Genomic DNA, 25,602 nt, shown 5'->3' with positions numbered 1-25,602 from the left:
TGTGTGTGTGTGTGTGTGTGTGTGTGTGTGTGTGTGTGTGTGAGATTTACTCATTTTACAGCAGTGGTTTCTGTTTATCTTCATTCAGCTCATTATAATGAGATTAAACTACAGCTGACCTGCACTAATGTAACATCCAGTCTGGAAGAAGTCAGTTACAAACAGATCAATAACATCAAAACAACACAAACATGAAGAAAAGAGGACACCACACAATGACCTCTATACTTCTGAAACAAAAGTAGTACAGTATTATATAAAGATCATAGTTAAACTGTTGATGTCTAATGATATTGTGTAACTTAATTTTTTCAGGATTGGTTCGATTTTTGCGTCTCAAACACAAACTCACATGCACCGCACCAGGCATCGCACATCTCTCTGACAGCACAGATGTGTTGGAGCCGTGTGACAGATACACTTCAACAGAAAACAGAGCTACTGAGACAGCAAGGAAAAGTGACATGAAATAAATATAGCACTTTGGGTGGTTGTGTATGTGCCGTACTTCAAGGATTAATTTGCTGGAAAATGTCCTCAGATGTTAGCTGTCGGTCATTGACCATGTGGGCATCTGGACAAAGTCTGCTAAAAGGTTCTTTTATAGACGTTCTCTAAAGGACAAATTACTCTTGATGAGATTAAACAATGCAAAATAATGTCCAAAAGTTGTATCATGTGGTCAACTAGTATTTTATAATATTTAACTATATTATATATAATATTTTATTTAGTCAGTTGGAAGTACCCTTTCATATTTCTAGGCAAATGTGTGCACACGTTTGCTATACAGTAAGATGTCTTTAGAAGTTAGAAATGTCAAAAACAAATTTTGAGACTCATAAAGAGACTAAATAATGGCTTAAAAATCCAAAAGCTGTGTTTTATGGTCAGGGCAAGTGCTTTTTTTATATAATTTATTGTATGTTCTATAGTAATATATGGAATAAGCCTAATTTAAGAGCAAGAGAAGTCCTCAGAAGTACACTGAAAAAAATTATTCGTTGAACTTAATCAATTTTAGTTCAACTAAATTCAACGAATCATTTTTTTCAGTGTAAGGCAAATCTGTCAAAAACTCCTTTTATGGATGTTCTCATAAGGAAAAAATGGATCATAAAGAGACTAATTAATGTCCAAAAGTATTTTAGGGTCATGGCTAGTGTATATTTATAATATAAACAGTAGAAATTAAAGTTGTATAATTATAATTGGCTTAATTTAACAGCCAGAGAAGTCAATTAGACATTGTCATGCAGGTAGTTTGGGAAATAGTGTGTAGTTTCGAGTGTATAAAAAAGTCATTTTAGAGACATTCTCTAATGGACAAATTACTCTTAAAGAGATTAAATAATGTCCAAAAGTTGTATTTTATGGTCATATAGTATGAGTATGTTTATATACTGTTTAATATATAGTAATATAACTAATTTTATTTACTGTGTATCTTATTGTAATATATAGAATTAGCCTAATTTAAGCACAAGAAGTGAGCTACTGTAAATGTCAAATTTTTGTAATTCAGGGTTAAAGCTAGTATATAATATAAACAGTAGAACCTATAGTTGTAAAATTACAATGGAGCAAGACAAATGCATGTCGTTTTAAGTTTGTGTGAGTTTCTTGCCGTACTTTAAGGACAATTCTTAAAAAATGTCCTCGGGAGTTCTGTCAGATAATAGGTAGACGTGTCTGTTTGTGCGTGTGTGGTCTGTAGGAGTGCTCAGCGGTGATCGCGAGTTTTAAGGACTCTCTGTGGATGTTTAGCTCAGGCTCAGAGGAGATGTTAAGTGGATCGATTCCCTGAAAGAGACTCTGAGAGAGGATGTATCAGCCTGAGGAGAGAGGCATTACAGGATAGATGAGGGAAAATCTACAAGGGCGATGAGAGAAGAGACAGAGAGAGTGTGAAATAGTGCCAAAACGATGAGGAGAGCAGGAGGAGGTGAAAGAGAAAGAGATGACCACCTGATGTGGAAAAGAAGGGTAAATTCATAGCTACAGATAATAAGATGGCTGTGTGTGGGAAGTCAGGTTTTGCTCTCTTTGTGGGGACCAAATGTCTTTGTGCAGAATATAAAAGCTGAAGTACTTACAGAACCTGCATCATGGTCTCCTCATCAAATGTTGCATTAATCATGTAAACAAAATAATTGGCAGTACGGTTATAATAGTGATTACTAAAAAATGCATTTGTTTGAATGTCATATAAAATGTCCATCCTTTTGGATTACATGGTTTAAGCAAACCAAAGCTTAATGTGATGCAGTTGTCAGTCATTCATAAATGTCAAAAAAAAAAAAAAAAAAAAAAAAAAAAAACATAACACATTTTATCAATTATTTGCATCAAATTATAACATTTGGTCTTATTTAATTAATTCAAATTTATTCAGTTACAATTGTGAATATGTTTCAAAAATGGCTAGCTGGGAAACAAGCAATATTCAGTTTATCATCATGCATAAATGATATATATGATAAATATATAAACATTTTTATTGTGTATTTAAAACGCATTCAGTTATTTTACAGAAATCTTATGTTTCTTACTCATTTCATTTATGACTGACAAAAATGCATCACATTAAGTTTATAAGTTTGTATATGTTAAAACTGTTATTCAAAAGGATTGGAAATTTTATATTTTACTATTTGATCAAATACACAATATGATGCTAGTGGTTGCCAAGGTGTTGCTATGTGGCTGCTAAGGAGTTCTGAGTGGTTATTAGAATGTTATGTGATTGCTATAGTGTTTAATATTATCAGAACTTATTACATTTTGTCTGAACTGAATCATTTGCTGGTGTATTATTGTGGAAACTAATTTCAGATGTACCTGAATTTAGTCTAATAGTGATGTCCATTATAGACTCTTAGTTGTGTTCTTATGAAGTTTCACCACTAGAGGTCACATGTTGCTCTGTTGTCCAGCACACAGACATTCAGTCCGTTGGCATAAAAGGCCACATCCAGTAGAGTTCATTCATACTGCTGTTTCTCCAGACTGCTGCTGCTCTTATGGCTTTTGATTTATTGTCTTGCATTAGTGTAAATAGCGTATTATTTTTCAGTTCTGAAAGTTTGTGTCCTTTAAATGGATCAATAGTGCAGATGAGCGTATCAGAGATAGAGAGCAAAAGACAGAAAGAAAGAGGGAAAAACGTCTTTGTGATGTGGAAGCTCAATCATCGTTCTGTTAATTCACTCTGCAGTCGAAATTACATATTGATTTTTGCACAGAGCCATAGCATTAAACACATGCAGCGCTCCACTCTGTCTCCTGTATGACAGGCTGTGTTCCAAATAGCATAATATCATACTACTCACATACTGCTATGTTTGCAGTATGTACTGTAACCAGATTATGTATCCCACATTGCTAAATACTTAACTTGTCCTTCCATGCAGTTTGTTTCTTCACTCATTTGATAAGACTGAAATACTGTACGTTGAGACGACTTGATTGTTGTAGTTTGCTATTGCTGTGATCTCATGTGAGTGACAGATTGTCCCGCCCTCATGCCAGTAAACACGTCATCAAAGAAGAGGTGTTGCTGCAGTGTCTCACCCTAAATTGAGGATAAGCAATACTATAAATATAAAACATGCTATATACACACTACTGTTCAAAAGCTTTGAGTCGGTAAGATGTTTTAATGTTTTTGAACATTGGTTATGCTCACCAAGGCTGCCTTTATTTGACCAAAAATACAGTAAAAACAGTGATATTGTGAAATGTTATTACAATTTCAAAAAAACTTTTCTATTTTAAACATGTTAAAATGTAATTTATTCCTGTGATGCAAAGCTGAATTGTCAGCATCATTACTCCAGTCTTCAGTGTCACATGATCCTTCAGAAATCATTCTAATATGCTGGTGCTCAAGAAACAATATTTTTTTTCATTATTATTATCAGTGTTGAAGACAGTTGTGCTTCTCAATATTTTTGGGGGGAAACCATGATAAATTGTTTCATGATTCTTTTATGCATGGAAAGTTAAGCATTTATAGAATGCACGATGAATATAATGCATCCTCACTGAATAAAAGTATTAGAAAACAAGCAAGCAAAAAAACCTACTGTCCTCAAACGTTTGAACGGTAGTGTATACAATTGTTGGTTATTTAACCAATTATCTCTCTGTCTTTACCGGAAATGCTTTTAAGATGTGTGTGTTTGAGAGAGACGGACAAGAAGTGCACTACATGTGTAATTAAACGTCAGCACACAGGTTCCACTGAAGGTGTGTTAGTGGGCCAAGAGACACTAATGTTTACTCACCACTGTTCGGAAACTAGGACACTAGTCCCAGCTGAGTCATGTCTGTGCGATACAGCTCCTAAATGTGTGTGTGTGGACTGTCAAAACTGTCTAGAGAGAGAGATGATAGCCAGATGCTATGCTGACCTTCTAAACACTCTGTCTCAGATGCCCATTGAGAAACACTGCCATTAGAGCAGCTCTGTGTTCCTCTCTCTCTCTCTCTCTCTCTCTCTCTCTCTCTCTCTCTCTCTCTCTCTCTCTCTCTCTCTCTTCCTCTCTCTCTCTGTTTTTCACTCTGATACATATGAGCTAGTGAGCTAATTGGTCCCAGTGGAACATCAGTTTTGTCATTTCTGTTGCACGCGCACACAAACACACTCATTCCATTCCAAAACTTTCTAGGGCAAATTTTCATGGACACGCCATGTATGCATCTTACCAGCGACAAATTATCATGTGATCTCTCTGTATCATGATTTTTATTTCATATTTACATTACACAATCCATGACTCTCTGATCTCTCTGTATCATGTGATCTCTCTGTTTGTCTCTCTCCAGGATAGCTGTACAAGAGTGCTGCTGTTCAGAGGGGTGAATAAGGAGATTAAGAACTACAACAGCCAAACTGCCTTCCAGGTGAGAGCGCAAGACCCCTGGGTTCCTGGAGGTCAAACACCATGGAAGAGTCAATGGAGCTGGATCTTATTTAAACTGATGCTGTTGTTCACAGCCCACAGAGCCAAACTATATTTAACTTACGGCCAAGAGCAGTTCACACTGGGCTTCTGATGCCATGAAGACATTAGCTATCTACCTAGACAACATTTGTGGGCATCTGATGTCAAAGATATTAACAGGCAACCAAATGATACAGTACCTTGATTTGGGCAAAATTTAAGTTTGCATTGAATGCTTTGCAACTACCTCAGGGAACATTTTGATTTAAGGTATCGAACAAAGTCGAGAGAAACGTTGATTATAAATATAAACATATTTTAATCAATAGTTAATTGATGGTGCATGAAAATATAAATTTGATATATACAGTGGTAGTACGGTTTATTATGCATTTGGTTTTTTCAAAGATGGTATGGCTGTCAAAAAATCTATGGAATCAAAGAATTTTAGTACTTTTTTGTTGTTTTACCATGGTACTACCATCATGCTAGTGTCCAAAATCTATATATAGACTGCTGGTCAAAAGTTTGGGATTGGTAAAATCTTTAAATGATTTTGAAGGAAAATAGGGTACAGCGGGACTAAAGGCGCACCAGGGTGAAAGGCGCCTTTTCCTCTAAACCACTAGATGGCACAAAAACTTGCCGCAGCACTTTCCAAAACATCTGTTTTCAAGATGCACGTGGAAATTTGGCTGATCCTTGATGCGATCGCGGGCAGCAGCACAAAGTTGATTCTGCGCTAATGTGATGTTTTTTGTAAAATGTTGTAGATTTAAGTAGCAAATGAGAATTGCTAAAATTATTTATTATGTTTTGAGACAAAGGTCTTAATGATTTTCAGTTTTATTCAAGGTTATTAACAGTTTTTCAATAACAGAAGAATATGTAAAAGTATGGTATTTGGGGTAAAAGGCACAATAATTAACATGATAATAAATAGCTGGTTGACTTTTCCATTTGCTGACATGACATGGTTAGATTCAGATGGTAAATATCATATATTAAGTTGAGTGTCCACATTAGAGATAATCACCATATTTATAATGAAACCATCATATTAAAAAAAAATTATATATAATATAATTTATTGTTAACACTAAATCTATATCAAATTAGTATGGGATCTCATTCAATGCTTTCAGAAATTTTTTGCTTTTTAAAATAATTTTGTTCTGTATTTTTAATATATATATTTATATTAACATATTTAATGACAAATATAAATATATTTATTGAACAAAAATGAATTATTTTATTTATCAAAATAAACAGAAACTTAGACATTATTAAAAAACATTATTTTGCTGTGTAACTTTTGCTCCATGCTGGTGAGCCTTTTACATGTATAGGATTTTTAAACAAAATTTTAATTTTTAGGGCCTTTAGCCCTGTTGTACCCTATATATGATTTGCTGGAATAGTGTATTAACCCTTTTGGCATTCGTTGGGTCAGTGTGAAGCAGCATGTTAACATCACACATAAAACGCTTCACGTGTGCCATTTTGAGCCAAGTACAATAATTTCCTCATTTGAACAACATTCTATTAGTGTTTGTCTCGCATCTTCCATGATGCTCGCTGCTTGAACTCTCAGTACAATTGATGTTGACACAGATTTTCTGCTCAGATCAAAGTTAATTTGTTAGTAAATGGGGAGGGGGAACCCGACTTGGTGCGGCTGCATAAACCAACACGGAAACCATTAGACAGCTGCTTTGATTCAGCTTTTAGTGAGGAAAAGTTAATTAGCCCTCATATTTATAAACGAGAGAGAGAGAGAGACTTGTAGACCATTCGTGTCTCACATTAGACAGAATCAGTTTTTGATCTGTTTCTACACTACACAGTTTTTTTTGTCTTGTTTCCAGTCCAAATAACTAAAAATTCTTAAATCAAGATGGATTTACTAAAGTAGTAAAATGCTATAAGATATTATGTCAAAATTGTGAGTTTTTTCTTAAAACAAGCAAAATTTTCTGAATTAAGATTATTGAAAAATAATCTTAATTCAAATGGAAAACAAGATTCTTATTATTACCCTATTGGCAGATAATTTTGCTTGGTTTAAGTAAAAACTCATTTCATTCTGACCCCCGCCACCCCCCCCCCCCCCCCCTTTTTAGATATTCGGACTGGAAACAAGACAAAAATACTAAGTAAGAAAATCTATTTTTGCAGTGTACTTGTTTGTGCCATGAGACTTGTTTGCTCACAGTACGCTTAGCCTATACAGAAAAGTACAGTACCATAGTGCAATGGTGTACCATGTAAATCTGATAGTAATATACTATGGTACTTTGTAGGGCTGTGCAATGACACAAATATATATATCTTGATTTAAGATATATGAGGTATACTATGCCTATGAGTCAAAAAGGAAAACAGTCTCTCAAACTAATGCTGTAAAGGAACCTTGTCAGTTGGTACATTACTATTATATTAAAGGTTAAAATTAACAACCAAGTACAAATTCATGCTATATAAATTTAAAGTTTTTTCATCAACTCTGTAATGTTTTAATTTCTACTCCAAATCGTTGTTGAAATATAAACTTTGAAACTGTGGCAGTGATAAAAAAAAAAAAAAACTTGATTTCACAGCAGATTTATTCAAACACACAATAAATGTGATAGCCTATCTAACAGGTTAAATTAGAATAATATAACGAACATAACAACTCTAGAGTTTTTTTTTTTTTTTATAGCTGACTAATGAGCAGTGGACTTTAATTGGCTTTCCTGAGGTAAATTCAACATTAGGTGACATTGTTTACAAGCTGCTTTAATGACATCTTTCTGTGGTTGATTAAGCGATTACATGGAACAATATACCATCGCGCTGACGCTTGAACTGAGGTGGTTACAGTGATCTGTCACGCCACATTAAAGAGCTTCAAATTTGTATTTATTGTTTGAATTTCATGATAAAACCGACATAATTTGAAAACTGAGACTGTTTCACATCAAACGTAACAAAGCACAACGCCAGCGATTGTTAGACGGGAGGCGTGCTACAAATTATGTTTAGCACAGAAAAAGCATAGATAAAAAAATCGTTATATGAGGATTTAAGATTTGATATTGGTTCATCAAAATAAAGATAGATCGATTTATATTAATTGATATTGTCAGCCCAGCCCTAGTACTATGTACATTTTTGCATAGCTTTTATCTCTTCACATTACAAATCATTGCGGCTTTATAATCAATATTTGAAGTCCATTTTTTATTTATTTTGGTATGTAGACAGGATAATATACAGCTTGTAAGAATTATTTTGTGATCCTGGAAACTGGCTGTACTTTCCCAGATAGCAACATAGTTCGGCCAAGATCCGGCCCACATCTGTACACGTGGATTCCACACGCACCAGTTGTGGGCCTGATCTGGGCTGACAGTCTGTTGCTGTCTGGGTTGTCACTTATGAATTGCTGGCTTAGATTTTTGGGTAACATAATACCCTGTTATGAATTGCAGTCCATGTTATAAAACAGTAACTGTGGCTTTTTGTTTGCCCAGTGAAGTGCGGCAGAGAAATAACCCCTTTTTTTTTATTTCTATAGGTGGCTATTATAGCTGGGAACTTTGACCTGGCAGAAATTATAAAGACTCACAAAGCATCAGATGTTGGTAAGTGTCTCATATACCTCCACCATCATTAGCTGCTTTAAATTTGAGCAAGCACAAACGATCCCTCGTGTTAATGAATCCCTACAAACACAACAGAGCGCCACAGCCGGCGAACATGAAAATGAGAGTGGTCCCTTGTGTTTCTGTGTGCGTTTGTGTGTCCGCGGCATTCGTGTGAATTAGAGTCATCACTCTAATCGCCAGCATCGACGGCAAGGCTAGCTCATTCCACTCGCTGGTTCTGGCGGGGAATAGCAGGCAGCCAGTTGTCGGGCCACTGTAATGGATCGTACCCATTAGTGTGGAGTACCATTGTCATGGCGACCGAGAGGGGTTAATCCCCGAGGCTCAGCAGGTGTTGGGAGTTTGATTTGAGCCAATGGCAGTGTAGCCGCAGGCTCCGATATCTCATCACAACGGTGTGTGACCTCGATGAAGGATGGGGATGTACGCTCTCACACACACACCGACAGAACACACAGAAGCAGCCTTAAAACACACCGTTTATGGGATTTCGTCACTAATGCTGAAGCCTCTCAGAATGTGTCCATTTTTTCTTTCTCTTATTTCCTTCCCATCAGTTAGCAAGTGTGTCCTGAGTGGGCTGGGCAGTTGGCCTTTTCACTCTGAATGGATGGGCAGAAGAGTAGAGGATTTAAATAAGCAGACAGCATGGCTACAAAGCGCAGTGTTTACACTGCTCAAACAAGCAGCCCAACTAATGTTGCCCGTCTTAAACTTTCTCAGGGTGAAACTATTGACTGAGGAGTGATCTGGATATACAAATAGTAATATATATATGATAATTATTAGTACTGTCATTATTAATTATTATAAAATGCCATACAAATGAATAGAATTGAGCTGTACAGGGAAAAATATTTTCTTAATTCATATTTTTGGTAAGTTTTATTTAAGCATCCTTTAAAACAAGATAAATTTACTTAAGATGCTTAAAACTCTTCTTGTTTTTCCTTAATTTAACTGTAAATATATATTAATGTTAGACAGAATATATCTATCTATCTATCTATCTATCTATCTATCTATCTATCTATCGTTCTATCGTTCTATCGTTCTATCTATCGTTCTGTCTTTCTGTCTGTCCGTCCATCCATATATATATATATGTTACATTCTATATATACAGTATATGTATAAATGAAATACATCACCACACGTGTCCACTGTTATCGGATGCATTGAGTTTAGTGTTCTTGCTTCACGCCCTGCTCTGATTGGCAGAGAGCTGTTCATATCTGATCAGGTGACAGGTGGATGTTCTGTACAGCGGTTTGATCAATACTTAATTTACATTACAGATTAGAGAGAATCAGCTATGAGACTGACAGCAAACCATATGTCAGGATGACAGCGCAGTGCACTCTTTTATCCTGCTTGTCTCTCTCTCTCTCTCTCTCTCTCTCTCTCTCTCTCTCTCTCTCTCATTCTATCATTAAACGTGCCTGTCATTGAGCCAGATGAACTCTTTTGACCCTGATATACATGGCACCGTGCATTTTAAATGATATAATAGCTTTGAAACAGCAACAGTACAGAGTTTTACCTGCATTTGAGAGAGGTGAGATATTGCCATCTAGTGTTGATGGTCTTTATAAATGGCTTCCCAGGATAAAAAAAAAAACAGCCTCATATCTTGGTTATTGGAAAACAAGACAGTTTTTTTGTGTAATATTCAGTTCTTTACCCAAAAAACATCCCAAGCAAACGACCCTTGTTCTAGCGGTCAGGGGAAACTGTGTTTTGGTTATAAATTATAGATGAGGTGCTTTGCAATTTGAGTACATCTTTTGTTTACCTCTTTGAATGCCTGATGAGGTTTCTGTACCCTTCATTTACAAATGATGCTAATTGTACGTCACATTTTGTCAGGTACGGCCCACTCTCATTCAATGTGCCCTTTTGTTGACACCTGCTTTTCCTGTTTTCCAGTGCCTTTCAGGGAAACGCCTTCCTACACAAATCGCCGGCGCGTGACTGGAGGCGACACTCTGACATCATCACGCTCGTTGCCTCGATCCGCCTCTGACAACAATCTGAACAACGTGGCTGATGCCGGCCCGGCACACTCCCCCGTGCCGTCTCTGAGGAGCCTGCCCCCTTTGGCGCACTCCGGGATAGACGCGGCGGCCGACGGCAGCCTGCAGAGCACAGGCAGCTCACTCTCCTCACACTCCCGCTCGCCCTCCCTCCAGCGCGTCAGCGAGGAGCCCGGCACGCACGCAGTACGCCGACACACGCCCCTCACGCACTCCCACAGCCGCGGACGCCTCAGGTAAGCATCACACATCCACAGGTCCTGATTTGCACCTACGGATCTCCGCCCAAAGTTCTGCAGATTTCTTATTCGTAAAAATCGCACATCTATTGGGTGTTTGTTAATTAAATATTTTGGTGTAATTTTATTATACACTCCAGTATCAATAACATCAATAAAAATGCTGGGTTAAAAACAACCCAATTTGGTTCATTTTGACAACCCAAACATATTGGCCTGTTTGTTTGTTTTTTACTCAACTATTGTTTAAAAATGTTTGTTTTACTGCTTAAGTTAAAATTAACTTAATAAAAGGCAGACTATGTAACTTTTTTTCCAGTCGATTCTCACCATCAATTGTTCTTCCAAAACATGTTTTTGTCTTACCCTGAGTCACTATGGTAAGCCTGTTATAAGTAAGGGATAATGTGCATCCAGACGGTTGTTATCGCAGAATAAACCCTGACAGGGTGATCAGGTCTTTATTGAAGCTTGTTTCCACCACAGAATAAAACATTTTAAAAGATAATGGCGACTTTTAGTCTCAGAATTCGGACATTGACGAGTTATAAAGTCAAATTGCTTGATATAAAGTCGCAATTGTGTGTTATAAATTCAGAATTGCGAGATATAAACTCGCAATTGCAAATCCAATTCTGAGGACTTTATAACATGCAATTATGACTTTATTTCTCGCAATTGCGAGTTTTATATCTCGCAATTCTGACTTTATAACATGCAATTGCGAGTTCATATCTAACAATTCACAGAAAAAAAAGTCAGAATTGCGAGATAAAAAGTCACAATTACCCTTTTCATTGTTTTATTCTGTGGCAGAAACAAGCTTCCATAGGTCTTGCATCAGCCTAAAGGGGTTTATTCTGCAATAACAACCGGCTGGATGTACTACCGCTTATTACACGGCTACTTGCCACAGTAAATAATTAGACACAAAATATTGACACGAAATATTGAGCTTCCTCGAAGTCTTTTCATAAATGTCTGTCTAGTTTGAACTTGCTGCTTGCTAGCAACTGCTTTCTTCGTGGCACATAAATTGCGATATGTATCTCTCTAAGATTTCATGGTTCATGGTAAAGCATTATCTATTGTGAAGGGTTGTTTAATTACTAGTACGGCATGTCTATTAATGGGTATAGCTACAGTAACTTCTTCATCTAGTCATCTTGAGATCCTTTCCATCTAAGTGGGTTATATCTCTTAAGCTTAGTAGTGAGAGATTTTATGAGCAGTAGGATAATCATATTCATCCGCACAGTCACATAGAGCCGAAGCACAACCGAAACAACGTTCTTCTGCAAAATGCATGCAGTTTTTTTTACCACTAGAGGGCCAAAAGTTACATAGTGTATACCTTTAAAATCACTTTTACAATTGTCAACCCAAATTGGGTTTCATCAACTTCCATATCCAGCAGTCACAACCCAGCATTTTTTGAGTGTAGTATCATCAATTTACTCAAATTTTTTCGATCCCCCCAAAAAAGTGCAGAAAAGTCTGCAGATTCTGCCTGGGCTTGGAATTATTAATTCCTCCATTAACAGCACTGCCAAATGATCAATGATTTAATTATAACTCTCAACATATTGGTCACACATCAGCCCGTAAGAGGGGTCAAACAATGACAAAGTGTGCATTGATAATTCTGTTTCTAATAGCTTCACTCACAAAAGTACTGTGACGATCACATGGTTCATTGATGCACTTACAAATCGTTCCACGGTATTTTGGACATGTAAAAAAGCTCCATGGTATTTTGTAACTATTTCAAAGTACCATATTACTTAAAATCTGTCAAATCACTTCAAAGTACATTTCTGTAAAAGTGGTAACAAATGGTAATACAATGGTACTGAAATTCTTGTTGAATGGCATTTACGTGGTACTGCATGGTATTAGCATGGTACATGGTAAGAATACATTGGTATCGTGGTACTTGAACATGTTTCAGGGTAGTGCATCTTGTTCTTGGAAGTACCATGGTATACTTCAAAGTACCTTAGTATTACCATTAGTGTACCATGGAACCAGTCATTTTTTGTAAGGGTAATTCCGTGCTGCTGTTATATACAGTTATATTCACATACTGTGGTACATAAATGGTACTGTAAGGTACTTCAAGTATCAGTTGTTTTCTTTGTAGATTTTATGGTGTTTTTTGAAAGAGGTTATGTATGTAGTTTTGATACTGTTGTTGTTAAAATGCATACCAAGTGTTTTGAGTTATCATATACACTTTTATTCATGGCCACTGAGACCTGTATTGAATGAAGTCACTCAGATTTCTCTGATCGTTCACCTCCATCTAAAACACTAACACTGTTGTAATCTATCACATCCACGCTTGATCGACATTTGCTCCTTTTAAATCGTGCTATTCAAATGTTTAATATATATTCAGATTAGACTCTCTTCTCCTGCAGAGCTGCAGGACATTACTGGAATTGACTGTGTTTTGGGACTCCAAAAGGCCTTATTGAATTTCCCAGAAATATTGCTTTAAATCTCATATTGTGTATTTATTGCAGGAAGATGACTGACAGGTTTTTAGAGACCGTGAGACATAGCACTTTATAATTGTGTCGCTTCCAAATGGATGAAGAAAACGTTGAACTTACACAGATTAATTTGAAATTCAAGCTCCTAGTGTTGCGTCTAATGTAAATAAGTAGTACTTTGAATTGTTCCAAGGGGTAGTGGGTAGTGGGTGTTTGGTGGTTGTGTTGTAGCGCTAATCAGCACAAATCTGACACTGGAGAGACAGCAAAGCCTGTTTATCAGCTTTTAGAGCAGGTGTAATGTTTCTACTGTCTGAAACACTCATCTGAAATGTGCTAAATCACAGCTATTATGCCACACAAAACAGTGTGAGGTGCACGAGAGACCAGACTCGCAAGCGATTCCGATTGACTTTGACGTTAGCATTTTGCTAACCTAACATGATACTTTTTATATGGAAATAGTACTGAAATAAACCAAACAATATATTGACTTGTAAAGCCACTTTTTGTCTATTCAAATCTTTTGTCTGCACCAATAATCTGAAGGTTTTGAATTATCTGGAGACATTTCTCAGGAAATATATTATTAATAATATATTATTATTATTATTACTTCAATGGGATTAATGCAGTTAATCAGCAAATCATGCAGTACATTTAAATAGATGACGAATTGTATAAAAATATAAATACACTACCATTCAAAAGTTTAGGGTATGTAATTTTTTTAATTTATTTTTTTATAGAGACTTCTCTTATGTTTATGAAGGCTGAATTTAAAACGATAGAAAATTCTGTCATCATTTACTCAACCTCAAGTTGTTCCAAACCTGTATACATTTCTGTCTTCTGCTGAACACAAAAGAAGATATTTTAAAGAATATGGGTAACCAAACCGTTGATAGGCTGTAAAAATACTATGGAAGTCAATATGCTGTTTTTTAGTTTTTTAAGTCTTTTAAGAATATAAAAGTTAAATTATGAATGACTTTACCTTCACTTTGAATTCATTTATATATGTCCTTGCTGAAAAAAGAAGATCATCTTACTAACCCCAAACTTTCTCTTTGCATTTTGGCAAAACCTTGAAGCAGCAACATCACATGCCTGTGATGTCTTAAAATGCTGTCTAGATTGGGAGATTACTAGGTTTTGGAATAGTATTTACCATGTTTCAAACTTGTTTGTTATTGCACAGGATAAATATTGCAGTTTTGTAGGTTAGAAAAGTGATGGCCACTTTCTGAAGTTATTCTTTTGTGCTATATAACTTCCTTCAGAATACTGTTTGGCTTTGTGTGCTAATTTGGACCACAGGACTCTAATTTTACCGGCAGGTGTGGTGTACTTCTGCTAATGAACAACACTTTAGGGCTCACTCTCTTTCTTTGTGTGGTCCTGAGGGGCTTTTGCTGTGTTCTGTCCTAGTTGTCCATCTGTCAGTATTTCCTGACATCCTGGCCTGCTAATATTCAGAACCACCGGCACCAGTGTGTGTGGTTTGTGTGTTTGTTTAATACACAGAATGTGATGATACATACAGGAATTAAGCCAAAGCGTCTGTCCTTGGTGTCCGGTCTTCTATAAAAGTCTCTCTGGTCATTGCCCTTTGTCTAGCTGTGTCCACCTGTCTCTCCCTGAGGTGACCGTGGTAACCAGGAGAGTGTGTAATTAGTGCTGTAGCGGTGCGCTCAGTACTGGCCGCCCACTTCCGATTCAGGGTCAGATTCTAGGCCATGACACGTTGTTCTAAACATTGTCAAAGTAGATTTAGAGATCAGAGGTCTCTGGGTTCACAGATGGCAACAACACAGAGGAAACAAAGGTCAGAGGTCAAGTGCATATGTTATTGGTTTACAGTGTATGATATTGAGTTAACTTTGGCTCTTGCAATGAATCCGTAAGTTCTAAAAAGAAAAAAGATCCGATGAAGTTTCAGATAGAGGTGATGGTGTCACTGAATAAATCCCAAACAGTTCGTCTGTGCTTCAAGTTGTTAATTTTTATGAGATGAGATAGTACAACGATGAATTGGATATAATCGTATATTTATATTAAATATGTACTATGAGAAATTATAAGAAATGTTGTGTCACAGTGTCTCATGTTCTTTAAATATCACTGGGAAAAAATATATTTTTTCTTGTTTTAAGCATAAACTAACTTTTCAGAAAATAATACTTTAGATTTGAGTTCATTCTGCTTCTAAAGTAAATTTATTGTGATTTAAGAATGTTTCAATTTTTGTTCTGGGAAAAAAGGCAAAAACGTGTAGCATACATTTTTTTTGATATATTATTGTGCATGCAGCTTTGCAGCCAAGCGAGCTGAAACCAAACACTACATCAGTGGTCGTTTTTAAAATTGCTAGCCATTGACTCCTGTATTCAGTCACACAGAATGCTAATTTATGGGATTCATTCCCTAATTTAAATGCTGTTGTCAATCCCAAAACTTTGCCCTTTAACCAAGTTACATAATATACAATACATCACCTTGATGAAGTCTGTCACAGACAGAGTGTTCAGAAATAATGGACAGTCTGGGAGATTGTTCTTTATGATGTTTTGCACATAACTCGATTTTGCTTAGCTGTTTAAATTGGAATATTGGGACCTGACAACAACCATGTTGTTCACGGTTGCTGGTTAAGCTTTTTTATCCAAGTAATGAAAAGATAACTCATTAAAAGGCTGAATATCTGTTGCAGTGTTCCTAATGAATAATGCACAGTGAAAACTAAGTGTAAGTTTACTTTTCTGTGAAAATATGATTATAATATCGTTCAAGTGGGCTGGTTTGACTGTAAGCTGCCGAAAGCTCATCACTCATCATTAACTTGTCTCTTTTACCACCAGCAAAGAGGCTAAAACTTAGACCTTACCTCATTTCTGCTGTTTCATTACTTTCCCGATTTATGAGCTCCGTTTAGAGAGGAAAAAGAGAGATGGAAGGAGAATTGAGTGATTTATTGATGGCAAAAGGGAATCCATTTTGTTTGTGCAAGGCAGGTAAATGAGGTGTCACTCTGAAAGAGCACTCTCTCATTCTGGAGCTTTCCGTGATGGATTCCACCCTCAGGACATCCAGACCTGCCACTCCCTCGACACTCACCCGTAGACGGAAGAGCTGGGATTGGGGGAGTGAGTCTGCTGATTTCCTATTGGCTGCTGGGAGATTTAAGAGGTGGCGCTGAGTTCAATATCATCTTCAGCGTTCCTTTGTTTGATTTTCCCGCCACTCCTTTGTTACCATGGTCACGTCATTATGAGTTTGTTTGTTTCAGCTGCATGTATATCATTAATTACCTTTAATTGTGTCAGTACTTAAGTTCCTCCTTTTCTTCTGTTTGTGGTTGAATCTCTCTTCTTCATCTTCGTCTGTTTGCCTGCAACCACCCGTGACAGATGACCGAACCACTAAGTGTAGGCCTATATGCAGCGCGGTTCACTGCTGTGGCTCAAGAGAACCATGACTCTTTTTCTTACACCAAACAGTTTTGTCATCTTGCTATCCCCTCCCCCTCCCCCTTCGACGACGAGATCCTGAAGTCGTTGTTCTGGATAGGGGCCAACTAGCACCACCCTATAGAGCTCCCAGACACCACCGGACTTCACTGGAGAGCGTCCTGCCCCGATCCAGAGCACAGCCAGACCCAAAGCTGGATTTATCACCTTTGACCACGGATAATTTCCTACGATGATTTCCTACGTCCCCTCCGCAGACGTAGAGGGGCCACCCGCCGCGACGAGTGAGCCAGGGCCCAAGAACAAGAGGACAGTGCTTACCATCGCCCCCGAAGAGGTACCCCAGAGTGAGTCTGACCCAGGGTTGTGAGCCCGTGATACCAGCAGCAGAGGGAATGGAAACAGAGGACTGGCTGATAGACTTCAGTGAGGAGGTATCGACTCCCACCCAGTACCTGATTCATCATCGCTGTTTAAAGACAACACAGAGAACTTTATAAACTGCAATTTTTCTGTTAAGCCTTCATCATCGCTGCTTCCAGTCAACATTAAGGACTATATGGACTGTGATTTATTCATTTCATCGACCTGCATGGACATGGCATGGTGTCATTTTCACTGTGATCCTTTCAAGTTTCATGTTACCACCATCACCCCAAAGTTCAGCCAGTCCTCCAGCCCCGCTGCTGCCGGAGGTTTACAGCCCCTGCACCGTGTCCGGGGGTGCCCTGCTGTGACGTCGAGCTGCAGGTCGTGCAACTCCACCGGGTTCCCTCGTCCCACCACTTGGTCAGTCGTCACTCTAATTCCACCATGGACTTACGGGCCGTATTTTTTCTGTTATATTTATATTCTATAAATATATTTTTCTATCTAGACTTCTTTCTTTTGATTTTGGTTTGAAATAATGTAATTGCTTGACAGTTTTCATGTGATTCACCCAGGTCCTATTCTGATAGAACAATTGTCTTTCTCACTGCAAAATATTCTAAAGGAATAAAAAGGAAAAATAAAGGGAAAGAATGGAGAGAGAAAAAGAGGGAGAGAGAGGAGAAATAGATAATTTCTTGTTGATAGTGATGTCTCCAAAATTGCTGGGAGGATAGGATGACCCAATAAACACAAACACACACACATTTATGCTCTGCCAGAGGAGAGGCTTCACAGAGACTCCATTACACTCAATTAACCCCTAAAAGGGGCAAGACAGACTGAGAGAGATTCCAGCAGAATAACAGAAGAGATGATGAGACATAACTCATTTCATTCTTTCATCTTAGTCTGTCCACAGAGACCATTTTACGATTGTGCACTTATGCAAATAAACTGCAAAAAAACTGTTTGCAAGATAATGACTGATTCCGAAGCCTTATTCTGTTATTACAAAGCATATGAATCTCTCCACTGAGGCTGGTCTGGTTGGTCTCAACATTTTTTGAAGGGTCATTCCTTCCAGATAATGTCTTCTTGGCTTTATTCCTATTGTCAATCGAAGATGGAAGATTTCTTTAGCTGACATAAAGAAAAGTGTAGTTTGATAGCAGCACAGTAAAGCTGAAATGAAGTTACGTTGAATCTACGTTGAATCTATTTTTTGTGATGTAAAAGGGACAAGGCTCTTTTTTACACAGTAAATTATTGTAAAATTACCAGAATGTCTTTACTGGTAAATGCACAAAGATGTTGTTCACACAAGCAATGGCGTACTGGCTTTTACCATTAAGAGATCATTGACTCAGCAGCACCAAAATACCAGTAAATTATGTGATGTCAGTCAGTTGTCTTCATTCGCCCACGTGAGGTGTTCAATTTAACGAAATATTTTGACTTCTGAGGGACAGGCGTGAGGGGATTATCACACAGAACGCGTTTTTGCTCTTAAAAACACAAGACGTGAATGATAGTATCCAACTGCTGAGCCACAGCACTAATAAATGAAAAACAAGGCAAGGTCTTGAGCATTTTATATTATTTCTATTATTTTTAATTAAACTTCTCACATCAACTTATTCTGACCTCGTACGTGCTACCATAATTACCATGATACCATAATTATCATAATCTTAATTCTTTGTTCACACACAGAATTATACTGGTAATGTTTTGTCAAATTGGTAAATTGCCAGTTTTTACTGTTCTGTTTTTTTTTTTTTTTTTAGTCCTGTTCACACATGATCTCTAAACGGTAATTTTCCAGCAAATACGGTGTGAAAGGTGTTAATGACATACAAAATTATTCTAAATATTAAATACAATAGTATATAATAACACTGAAATATAGATATATAATGGAAGGTGCTCAGGGGCTATAGCCGACACTTGACTGTGCTCAGGGCCTTCTCTCACCGGAACGGACTCGGAAACTTCTCTCACTGGAACTGATTCGGGAAATTCTCTCACTGGGACGAGCTCTGAGATTTCTCTCACTGGAAAGGACTCAGGAATTTCTCTCACTGGAACGGACTCTGGAATTATATATATATATATATATATATTGTATTATACAACCACTTTTTTCTTCAAATTCCACCAAATATTTTCAATGAGATTTAAATCTCCAGACTGCACAAGCCACTCAAGAACATTCTATGACTGATCCCTGAACCAAGCTTCAGTAGATTTGGATGTATACTTTGAGATGACTGTCCTGCAGGATATTACATTTATCATCAAGCTTCAATTTCTGCACCGAAGGCATCCCCATCTTTGCCAAAATGGCTTGATGCTTTAAAGAATTCATGCTGTCCTTCATACAGTCAAGATTTCCACTTCCTGCAACAGCAAACCAGCCCCATAACATGACTGGACCATGGAGATGGAGTTTTTCTGCTCATAAGCATTGCTAGCCTGGCAAGCCAGACCCACATCAAGATGTTGGGTCAGGGAACTCACTATTGGCAGGGCTCAATCCGAGGGGCGGGATAAACGGTTGTCTTTCAAATTCCCTCTGCACGCAATAATATAGCGCTACAACCAACCAGAGCGTTTTCCCACCAGCGGAGCTAGTTGATAGATTAAACTTTTGCTGTATCTGGTCGGCAAAACTACGAACACATCTTCCTTTTTTAAGAATGAGTTAAATGCCATTCTTTGTTCTTTTCTCAAGAAAAGCTTAACTCCAAGTCCCCCAGAGTCGCGGCCAAAGCCGGTTCGAAAGGCCGCTCTTCGCCAGCAGCAGCAGCCATTATTTGTTTTCAAGTAGCAGGGAACCGTCGCAACTCTGTCGTCATTATGTTAAGCCCGCCCGCCGACTCTATACACGATGTAATTGGCCTGACTAGAGTCTGGTTTTTCCAGCTCGAAAGCCAACGGAGAGTTGCTAGACCGCAAAATAATTTTGCATCTAGATTTCTAGGCTAAAGCTTTGCCTTTTTTGCACCAGATATATCAATGATCCATGGGTCCAACAAGTTCCAGTTTGGTCACATCATTCTTCAAGAACTCCATAGGTCTATCCAAATCCATGTTCAAGTCGGCTTGTTAAGAGCTCTTTTGACTTGGCCTACTCAACTTTAGCACGTGCAGCGGCTAAATGTATGTAAGTGTAACAGCACAAGTTATAGTTTGTTTGTTATCCAAAGGCTTAATTGTATTTTAACACAGTTATGTGATAAACTTACAAATAAGTTATATATATATATTAGGGCTGTCAAACGATTAATCGCATCCAAAATAAAAGTTTGTTTTTACATAATACATGTGTGTGTACGGTGTATAATTATTTTCTATATATAAATACACACACATGCATGTATATATTTAAGAAATATTTGCATGTATATACTGTGTATATATATTTATATTATATATTATATATATTATATATAAATATTTTATATATAAATAACACATTTTCTTAAATATATATATGCATGTGTTTGTATTTATATATAAAAAATAATTATACTCCATACACAGACAAAAATTATGTAAACACAAACTTTTATTTTGGATGCGATTAATCGCGATTAATCGTTTGACAGCCCTAATATATATATATATATATATGTGTATGTATGTATGTATGTATGTATGTTATTTTATTATTATTCATTAATTTGTAGCTCTATATTTAGTTCAATTAGTTTTTTATATATATTTATTTTGAGCTTTTATTTGTTTTTATTTAAGTTTTAGTCATTTTAGAACCCCTGGTTATTTTAGTTTAACTTTTTTTTTTTTACACAGATTTAGCTAACAATAACAACAGTGTGAGCCGGTCTGGCATATATTTTACTTCGGATCAGAGGGTGTGTTTCATTATGTACATCCCGTGGGGAAAGTAGAGATGATATCACACATACGGCGTGAGTTTGTGGATTAGTTGTTCACAGCATGATGACAGCATGGGGACTTAGTCTGTGACTTCGGATCAAGCATCAGTCCTTTCTCTCAGGCTGCTATTACCTAAAGAGAGAGAAGGAACTGTGAGAGATTGTGGAAAAGAAGCCTCTGATTCATTGTTGACACTGGCACCTGGCGAATCAAGACAGTTGCTTTCAATTTATCTCTCCATGATGGCAGTTGCCAGGGTTACTGAAGTATAGTTGGCGTCCAAGGAGGCAGCCGAGAGGATGCTCGAGAGAGGTATAGAACCAATATATCACTTTGTCACACCCTTTAACAGGACACTGTATGCCTGAGGGGTTTAGTGTGGTCAATCAGCTGAAGGTTGTTGTTCTGTGTGAGAGTATGTGGGGTTCTGGAGGTTACACATGTCTATATGTGTGAGTTAATACCTAAAGGTGTGTGTCAGGGTGTGTGTCATTAAGTCTGAATGAGGTCAGTGCTTCTCTACAGAGAAACACATGTTAGAGGTTATGAGCACATTCAAGCTGGGGTAGTTAAAATGATGCAGCCGTGTTTCAAAACCTGGGAAATTCCTACCTAGACAGCACCGAATGTTCAGATCAAACAATTAGAGGCATTTAAATATTTCAATAAACATTTTTAACCCTAACCCTAACCCATAGCTGGATTCAAATCGAAACTTTTCAATATTTACAGATCAGTTTGTGTTTCAGCATTTGAATCGAACATCTTCAAATCAATACGCATTATAGGAATGTGCTTGAGAAATATAAATGCGTTCACATATGTTTTTATATAAGTGAAGTATCTATCTAGACAGCATCTTTGAAGGATCACGGGTAGATTAAAATGTTAAAATTGAGCATGTTTAGACATCAAATACATGCTTTCATATTCAATGCTTTTGATTCAGACATTTAAATTAAACATTTTTGGCCATCATAGGAATATTTTAATGTTTTTGTCAAACTATTTTAGCAATCATAGATTCATCTGAATGTTTGAATCTAAAACATTTAAACATTACATGTGAGTTAACATTTTCAAATTTAATGTTTGAATCAACTGTTTTTATATATCATAGGTGTTATCAAATAGCGTGCTTTTAAACCAAACATTAAAGTGAAGTGACGTGTAGCCAAGTATGGTGCCCCATACTCTGAATTTGTGCTTTGCATTTCACCCATCCAAGTGCACACATACAGCAGTGAGTTTGAAAACACACACACACCCTGAACACACTCCCGGAGCAGTGGGCAGCCATTTTTGCTGCGGCGTCCAGGGAGCGATTGGGGGTTAGGTGCCTTGCTCAAGGGCACCTCAGTTGTGGGTAATAAGAGTGAAAGAGAGCACTGTTCATTCACTCCCCCCACCTACTTTCCTGCCGTTACTGAGACTCAAACTTGTAACCTTTGTGTTACAAGTCCGACGCTCTAACCATTAGGCCCCATAATGCTTACGTAACCGGTCCTACTCTACCCGCTCAGAGGTGGATGCACTTACAAGGGCACTATATACTACTTTATAATTAGGGATGCCCCAATCAAGTTTTTTGTTCCCTCGATCCGATCGGGACAGTAGACGGAATTGTCACTTGCCAGATCAGGCCAGTGCAGCATCGTCACAAAAGTTTAGTATTTTCACGTGTTTATACGTCTTGTCAGTTTAAACATGCAAGCGATTTTTAACCATTCAGTGCACGAGTACTGAATTGAGTCCTCATTCTCGTCTTCTTGCACTTGAAACTAAAAATACACACAACAAAAGTATCAAAAAGTAAAAGTATCAAAATGCCCATCTTGGTGAGCACGTAAACACTGTTGGTTGTTTTACTGAATGTAAACCGATGAGAAAGAAATCACATGTTTATTGGTTTATTGGAGTTTATTGGATCTGTGCATTTAGTATATATTAGTGACTGCAGCCTAATATACCTGCTGCTGTGTCATTAATGCTAAACTAACAACAAAAGACTTGATCTTGGCTGAACAACTTTTGGAGCTTTAACAAGGATTAATCTATATTTAATCTATACATCGAAGAACATGCAGTATTATTTTACATTAATTCTGTACCTGAAAACTACTCTGAGACTTATTTTTTAGCTATGTTTTATTTATCTGAGCTATTTCTTGTGATTTGTTTATTTGTTCTTATTTTATTACTGAAGTCTAACTTTTTTTTTTTACTTTATATTAGTTAGACTAGTAGTTTTTGCTGCGCTATCTAAATTAAAATCAATCAATAATTGTGAAAGTTCAATGTATGTAATTTTTTGGTGGCTTATTTATTAGAATATAATGAACAAAACAAAAGATTACAACAACTTTTTATTTGTTTTATTTATTCATTCATTGGCCTATGCAAGGCAGATAAAAATAAACAGCAAATAAACGACTTTCGAGTGATTTGTTACAACAGACCTCTTTGGTTCTTGCGTGATGCACGCACATTTGAGCTTCTTCTTGTCCTTTTAATGGCAGTCGGCAGACCCACTTGAACGCCACCTACTGCACCACACATGCGTGACAACTGATGAAAAATAAAGGCTCGGGCTTAGCCTAGCCAATACGGATCAGTAAAAAAAAATGCTTAATTGGTCCTGATACTGATCCTTGAGATTGGCTTGGGACATCCTTAATTAAAATACCTTACACTAAATTGGTTAATGCATTAATCTTTGTTAACATTAGTTAATAAAATTACAACTGTTTACTGTTTGTTCATGTTAGCTCAGGTATTTTAAATAATATTAACAGATTAACAACTTGTATGTATTAATGTAGTAGTACATTTTGGAAGAAAACAAACAAACATTACATTATGATTAGTTCATAGCATGATGACAGCATGGGGACTTAGTCTGTGTGTGACTTCGGATCAAGCCATCAGTCCTTATTACCTTAAGAGAAAGAAAAGAACTGTGAAAAGAAGGCTCTGATTCATTGTTGACACTGGCACCTGGCGAATCAAGATAGTTGCTTTCAATTTATCTCTCCATGACGGCAGTCGCCAAGGTTATCATACACTTGTTCAAATCGTGTAAAAATTTCTTGTGCATCAAACACACATTCAAATCGAATGTTTGGACTGTCTAGGTAGGAACCTCACTAGGGTACGAGTTTTGAAACTCAGCATATGTCTTTGTGGCTTCACACAGCGTGTGAAACTTCCTCATGCATTCGAGTCTGAGATCAGACAGAGAGCGGGAGTGTGACGTTTATGTCATCTACAGGCTGCCGTTCCTTAGGCTCCGCTGCACTGCTTCAAATCTATCGTCTTACAAATGTCCTAAATAAAAAGAACACTTGTCCGAAGCTGTGTATGTCTGTTTTATGATGATTGATGTGCGTGAAATATGGTATTACTGCAAAGCCGGCCAATGATTTTCAGTGCTGTTTATTACAGCCTTGTGGCGGCTCTGACTGATCAATACTGAATCTGAGGAAACCGTGACGACAGGACTACATACCTCTCTGTCTCTCATCCATTCACTTCTTAAAGCCTCTGTCCATCATTTCTTTTGTTACTTTCTCTTTCCCACTCTTCTTTGCTTTACAACCCTTTCCTTTTCCTCTTTCAGTTTCTTATCATATCTCCGCCCTTAAATTCCTCTCTTTTTCTTGTTACTCTGCATTTACATGCTGCAGTCACTCTAGCCCCGTACCGCTGCAGTAATTGGAAAGCCGTCACTGAGCTCGATGTTTGGAGCAAGGGATACATGGAGAGAGAGAGAGACGGAAAGAGTATGTGAAGGTGCATGTGTGTTCAGACTGACTGGTTTTGACAGTAAAGGCAAAGGTTCAAGAATTTCCTTGCTCATGCTGGAAGATATCAGCTATTTTTTTAGAATCAAAACAGTGTGGACAATTCATTAAACAGTTGCATCAGTTTTTGCATATACAATTTTTAGAATATAAACCTGCCTTCACTAATTGCCTGCAATACAGTTTGACTATACTCCACTCAGTGTGTGCATGCGTGCGAGCGTGTGTGCGTGCGCGTGTGTGTGTGTGTGTGTGTAAATACATATAAATATCCATAGATGTATACACACAATTAATCACTTCATAGGTTGGCAAGATAAAGAAAACATTTGAAAAAGTTATTTTCAATCAAACTTTTGTAGTTATTCAGCACATTTGGGGCATTTTTGTGCCAGTTATCTCATTTGCATAACACCTTTAGTTAATCAGGCGCTAAAACAGCACATATAAACAACAAAATCAGCAAGTGTGATTCATTCTTAGTGGATTCACCCCATAACATTTGAGCTGAATACCAGTAGAGGGGAACTTAACATCCTTAGGACACATAAACCTGTTAAAGCCCATTAAATGTTGTTCCTGAGTGTTTTGCTGTAATGAATGTGAATTCTTGTTTTGTTCCTCAATGGGCTGAAAATGGGAATTGTGGGATGTTGCCGTTTTTGCTGGTGTGTGT

At 37.3% G+C, this 25,602-nt stretch overlaps 1 protein-coding gene across 2 annotated transcripts in view; it reads left to right on the top strand.

Moving 5' to 3' along the window:
• shank3a (SH3 and multiple ankyrin repeat domains 3a) overlaps positions 1–25,602 on the top strand; it is a 329,586-nt gene that overhangs the window by 213,876 nt on the left and 90,108 nt on the right. For both annotated transcript variants that reach the window (XM_084408788.1, XM_084408789.1), the window contains 3 exons: positions 4,831–4,908; positions 8,515–8,581; positions 10,535–10,877. In XM_084408788.1, coding sequence (XP_084264914.1) covers positions 4,831–4,908; positions 8,515–8,581; positions 10,535–10,877 — 488 coding nt within the window. The remainder of the gene's footprint in view (positions 1–4,830; positions 4,909–8,514; positions 8,582–10,534; positions 10,878–25,602) is intronic.

Source organism: Rutilus rutilus, assembly GCF_951802725.1.
Source record: "Rutilus rutilus genome assembly, chromosome: 5".
Taxonomy (NCBI): Eukaryota; Metazoa; Chordata; class Actinopteri; order Cypriniformes; family Leuciscidae; genus Rutilus; species Rutilus rutilus.
This window is presented reverse-complemented; position numbering and strand designations above follow the sequence as displayed.